This window comes from Lycium barbarum, chromosome 8 (genome assembly GCF_019175385.1).
Source record: "Lycium barbarum isolate Lr01 chromosome 8, ASM1917538v2, whole genome shotgun sequence".
NCBI classification, from domain to species: Eukaryota; Viridiplantae; Streptophyta; class Magnoliopsida; order Solanales; family Solanaceae; genus Lycium; species Lycium barbarum.
Window position 1 is genome coordinate 17,494,197 of NC_083344.1, and position 6,158 is coordinate 17,500,354.

Below are 6,158 nucleotides of genomic sequence, written 5' to 3' on the forward strand. Positions count from 1 at the left end.
CAACGCTCGATATCTCGCTCATCTACCGAAGCAAAGTATAGAGCTGTGGCTGCTGCTGTGTCAGAGACAAATTGGTTCACAAATCTTTTCTGTGAACTTCGTCTTTCACTTATGGAAGTTCCACAGGTTTTTTGTGACAATGTAAGCATCACATACATTTGTGCCAATCCGGTTTTCCACAGTAGGATGAAACATGTAGCCATTGATTTCCACTTTGTTCGTGAACAAGTTCAGAACAAGGATATTGCCGTTCACCACCTTCACTCAGCTGATCAAGTGGCCGACATACTCACAAAACCGCTTCCCGAAGCCTCTTTTGTCAAACAATTTTCCAAGTTGGGTGTTGTTGACACCACCAACTTGCGGGGGCGTAATAGCGGATAAATATCTAGTTCCTATCTCTTTTAATTTCAGATTTGGTAGTGGTAAAGAATATTAGCTGTAAATATTATATGGTCCATATAGCTAACTTAATTATAGGAGCAGATTCTTAGTCAATTTCCTTGATTTAGTTTGGTTAGTTTCCTTTGATAGAAACATATGTTATTGTATAAATATTCTGTCTTCATGAATAAAAATACACAAGTTCTCTCTTATTCTTCTGCTTCCCATATACCTTATACAGAGTACTTCAGCTTACCTTTGGGGAGATAAAGACAAATTGGTATCTATTTATAATAAGAAGATGGAGAAATAGTTGGAAAATTGAAAGAAATAATACCTCTTTGGGTTGTGGAATAACTTTGATCAATAGTGTTCTAGGTGCACTTCCTACTTATACAATGTCTCTTTTTCAGGCCCCATTCTCTGTTTTGAAGAGCATGGATAAATTGAGGGACTTTCTCTGGAAAGGGAACAAAGAAGCTCACTCCTTCTCTCTTGTTAATTGGAAAACACTTATTAAAGATTTAAGACGGGGTTGAGGAACCAAGAATTTGAGGAGCCATAATGAAAGCTTGTTATTGAAACGGTACTGGAACAAGGAGGACAATGCACTTTGGAGGAGATCCTTGGTGGCAAAATTCTCTCTCGTGAATCAATGGTGCACCAAAGTATCCACGAAACCTCATGGTATTGGAATCTGGATACATATTATTGGGTGTTGGAACAAATTTGAGGTAGATATGGGCTTCATTCTTGGAAAGGGTAGGAAAATAAGGTTCTGGGAAGATGCATGGATGGGCCACACTCCTCTTAAAGATAAATTTTCTGATGTATATAATTTTTTTATTTTTTTTTATTAAGCACCGGGTGTCCGGGTCTCTTTGAGCCCCGACTAATCCCGGGGGTGCACAGGCCCTCGGCAAGGAGTTTCCCGCAAGTGCACCACGGGTAATTCAAGGTTTTACCCCAGTCCGATGGCCCTCAGAAATTGTTTGCACCCAGTGGGTTTCGAACTTGAGACCTTGAAAGGGAGCACCCCAAGGCTCAAGCCAATTACCACCAGGCCAACCCTTGAGGGTTCTGATGTATATAGTTTTTCATTGCATCACAATGGGGTACTTGCTGAATTTTACTCAATGCAAGGTTGAATCTCTTTCTTAGAAGCAACTTAAATGATTGGGAAATGGAAAGATTATGTCTTTTGCTTCAGCTGCTATTGGCTTTAAAGAAATAGCAGAGTTTTGTAAGGCAACAGGAGAAACATCCACAGCCTTAAACAAAGATGTATAAATTTGCTAGCTTTTTGGTGCAACCGTACATGATGAAGATGCAATTCTAGATATAGGATTTACACTGTCTATAATTACGTTTTGTCACACTGGCTTAGTGCAAGAAGTTATAAATCAAAAGAATATTATAAGATGTTGCTTGTACATCACACATATAAATAGGTGTCTTATCTCCTCTGCTCTTATTTCTCACATGATATCATAGCTTTAACATTGTGATAGAGGCTTAAGTAGCTACCGCTTACCAAGGGGCGGGTTTATATTTTCTGTCCATCTACAATTTTCTCTCTTTCTGTAATTTTTGTTCTTTCCTCTTTGTTTGATAAGGTAAAGGCCTTTTTCTTATTATTATTTCCTCTTTCAGATGATTATTATAGTATTTCCAAAAACTCTTTTGGTGACACCGCGGCCATCTCTGGTGTTAGTAGACTATCAGGACTGCATCACCCCTCTCTTTTCGGTGATTGTTCCGACAACATCGCACCTCTTCCAGTCTCTTTTTTTTTTTTTTTTTTTTTTTTTGATTAAGCACCGGGTGTCTGGGTCTCTTTGAGCCCCGACTAATCCCGGGGGTGCACAGGCCCTCGGCAAGGAGTTTCCCGCAAGTGCACCACGGTTAATTCAGGGTTTTACCCCAGTCCGATGGCCCTCAGAAATTGTTTGCACCTAGTGGGTTTCGAACTTGACACCTTGAAAGGGAGCACCCCAAGGGTCAAGCCAATTACCACCAGGTCAACCCCTGAGGGTTACCTCTTCCAGTCTCTTTCCAGCCACTATTCCTATCATTATTTTAACAGCAACTTTTTTGGTAAGAGTCAGGTGACTTTCCTATAAGCTATAGCAACTATCAATTCTTCTATGTTTTCATATACAAGAATTTAGGGTGGTTTTCCCACCTTGGATCTGAGGAGACAGTTTGATGTAAAGTTAGTACATTTGGATGTTAGAGTTAAATGTTGCAATAAATTAGTTCCTTATTGGTTAAATATAAGAAGTTTCTCGAATCTCAGTGCTTTGCATTCCATGTCATCCAAACATCTCTCATCTTCTCTTATCTCATAGCTCCCCCCCCCCCCCCCCCCCCTCCCAGAAGAATATCCCTCACCAGTTGGATAAAACAATCCCATTGGGGAGGGTGGGAGTATTTGTACTTTTACAAGAAAAACAGGTTTATTTACCTTGAGCAGTGTGAAACCTGAACAAGCAGCGTCAAGAGTTGGCCACACATTGCTTAATCAGGCCAACCCCATAATAAGTCCAGAAATGTTACAACAAGCAACTGAAAGAAGAATACATACCATTTCTCACATCAAGAAGTATACAACTGGGGTTGGAATTTTCATGTGACGAATTATTAGTGTTATTTACAGCTTCCAGTCTCTTCCTCCATTCAGATGGTGCCAAAGGTGCCGCTCTCATTGATGGATCAAGCAAAGGAAGGTGAGAAATCCCTCCTTCTAACTGTTGAAAAAACGTTAAATTATATTTTTCCAAAAACTAAGAATGATGCGGTAATTTGAAAATACGAATACGTAGGTTTTAAGAACAGTTCATTATTAATTGCTTTTTTGTGCAAACCTCTCCAAGAGCAATCTGAATGTACTGTGTCCAATATCTACCTCCTCTGCTAAAAATACTCTGCTGAGCTTAGCTCCCACATGATCAGCCTTAAAGTGGTTTATTCTGCTGAGCTACTTCAAGTTTGGTACTGAGCACTTGAGAAAACAACATCTTGGGAAAGCTAAGCAGAAACACTACTAAGCTCATTACTTTATTTTGCTCTTTTTTAAAAAAAAAAAAAAAGAATATATATATATCAATGAGTCTCATGCATAATCCTGGGCCTATGAGGCTGCTATATCAAAGCAAAGTTCAAATCTAAAGTAACAAGAATGTCCTTACTATACATAATATGATAACTTTGATTATTGGTTTGGAGCAATAATTTATAACAACATGCCCAGTGTAGTCCCACAAGTGCGGTTTGGAGCAATAATTTAAACTCTATAAATTCACATGTCCTGAAGAAAAGATATAGAATCCATGAGTGAGACATGACTTGCCTGTACAAGAGAGGGCTTATAACGTAGCTTCAATCTTGGAAAGACATGTCCGTTCAATGCTGACGAGATCTGGACCAGTACATTAGAAAATCTGGAGTCTTCCCTTACCCACTTAACATAAGCAAGAGCATCTTTTTTTGGTCCACTGTACTGCACCAACAGCAAGTAGAATTAAAGTCGTTTGACTTATAGCTAGCACAGTAATATGTTATATTAGGAAAAGATATATACTTTGGGGATCATGAGACATGCTAATCATTAACCTATCCTTTCTATGTTCGTCAAAGGAAAAAAGAACTAACGATGGTACAACAACATACACAGTGTAATCCCACAAGTGGGGTCTGGGGAGGGTACAAAGTGTACGCAGACCTTGCCCCCTACCTTGTGCAGGTAGAGAGGTTGTTTCCGATAGACCCTCGGCTCAAGATAAAGCAATATCAAAGCAGGTCAAAAAGAAAAAGGATCAGTAACTACAACATAACAACATAACAGTACGCTAAGCGAAGAACAAATAACTAACGATGGTACCTTCCTAATATGCTCTAACTTTGCACCTTCTTCTTGTTGATCCAAGCACAAAAGACAAGACAATCGGGATAGTAAAAAAAAAAAAAAAACAGTCCTACCTGTGCATTAATTCCCTGTTGGTTTAAATATATGCGGCCATGTATATCTCGTCCCTGCAATCAGGGCAATATATATCTGTTATAATAATCTGACTGAAAGAGCACTTAGACAAACATATACTGATAGACATGCTAACCTTCAGAACCCAACAGCTGAATTTTTACACAGACATTAAGTATTATCTGAAGTAAAATGATCTCAGAACTGCCACATCCTAAAATGTTCATGGCACAGACATTATTACTCTTTCAATTTGTTTGACTGATTTCGACATATGTTTTTGATAACCGTGGTGTCCGATCAGCAATAGGTACCAGATAACTTTGTCCACTAAGGCTGGAAAAAATCACCTAGTCTTTTTGTCTCTACTGAGAATTGAACCTGAGACCTCATGGTGTTCAACCCACTTCATTGCCCACTACGCTACACCATTGGGTTCTGGTTTTGACTTGACACGAAATTTAACAAAGTAAAGAAGACTTTTGAATCTTGTGGTAGTAAATTAAGGATATATGGAATGTACCAAAATGCCCTTTAATCTTGTGGTCTTAAACATGCATGTGAAAAGTTGGAATTAAAGAGTTAGCCAAAAAAGAAAAGAGTCTATCTTTTTTAAATGGTCTAAAAAAAAGTAAGACAAACAAATTGAACCAAAGGGAGAGTCAAAAACTGCCACATCCTATAATGTTTATGACACAAACATTATTATTATCACTCCCTCCTTCCCAATTTAAGTGTCCTAGTTTGATTCGACACAAAATTTAAGAAAAAAATAATACATTTGAATCTTGTGGTCCTACAATAAAAATATGTGTAATGTACTGAAGTATGATTTGAATCTTGTGATTTTAAACTTATCGGGTAGGTTATTTGAATTGTAACTTACTAAATATTAAAAAAGTAACTCTGTTTGGAACAGACAAGAAGAAAAGTATGACACTCAAATCTGAAGTAAAATACACGCTCTAAATGTGAAAATAATAATTACCTCCATAAAGGAAAGGTGTTTGGTGACCTCCTCTTCAGGGTCCTTAACGAAAACAAAGCAGTAGAAATTTACCACTATAAACTCTTCTTTTCCCTCATCATTAATTTCCAACCAATCCCCTTTTGAGGATAATGCATAACTAGATAAGCTGCTTTCTTTGCATTTACACCTTAGTTGCCACACAAATGGCAAAACCCTCTTCTTTCTATTATTGAAATTGAAACTAGTAGCAGTAACAGCAATTTTTGGAAAATATTTAGTTGGTGCAAGTAGAAATGGCACTGTAAACGAGCTCATTACTTGTAGCATGTAGCATTCAATTTGGGATTTTTGAGAGACAAAAGAACGAATGAGGGAAGAGGCAATGGATTGTAACATTTTATTTTCCGAAAAGAGTCAAATATACCCTGTGCTATCAAAAATAGTTTAAATATACCCTTTATTATACTTCCAATTTAAATATATCCTCCCATTATACTTTCCTGTTCAAATATACCCCTCTCATTATATTTTAGCAGAAATTTACCCTTAATTTTGACAGAAGACACGTGGAAAGCTTAGAATTAAATGACTCACCCCCAATTTTAAATACGCGATTCCTTTAGAAATTGGGGTGCGTCATTTGATTCTGAGCTTGCCACGTGTCTCTCCGTCAAAATTAATGGCTAATTTGTGTAATAGTATAATGGAGAGGTATATTTAGACCGAAAGTATAATGAGGGCAGGATTGCCCTTCGCTGGGGGTGGTCTTTAATTGTTGTCCCTCAAAATGGTGGTCTTTAACTTTTGCCCTTCAAGGCAAAA

At 37.8% G+C, this 6,158-nt stretch overlaps 1 protein-coding gene across 2 annotated transcripts in view; it reads right to left on the bottom strand.

Annotated features, from left to right (window-relative positions):
* LOC132605997 (rhodanese-like domain-containing protein 8, chloroplastic) overlaps positions 1–5,739 on the bottom strand; it is a 29,493-nt gene extending 23,754 nt beyond the window's left edge. Inside the window, exons 1-4 of one of the 2 annotated variants that reach the window (XM_060319295.1) lie at positions 5,355–5,739; positions 4,366–4,419; positions 3,737–3,886; positions 2,972–3,134 (exon numbers count right to left, since the gene is read on the bottom strand). In XM_060319295.1, coding sequence (XP_060175278.1) covers positions 2,972–3,134; positions 3,737–3,886; positions 4,366–4,419; positions 5,355–5,732 — 745 coding nt within the window. In that variant the 5' untranslated portion in view covers positions 5,733–5,739. The remainder of the gene's footprint in view (positions 1–2,971; positions 3,135–3,736; positions 3,887–4,365; positions 4,420–5,354) is intronic. The other variant, XM_060319296.1, reaches the window with a different exon arrangement.
* Positions 5,740–6,158: the final 419 nt, after the last annotated feature.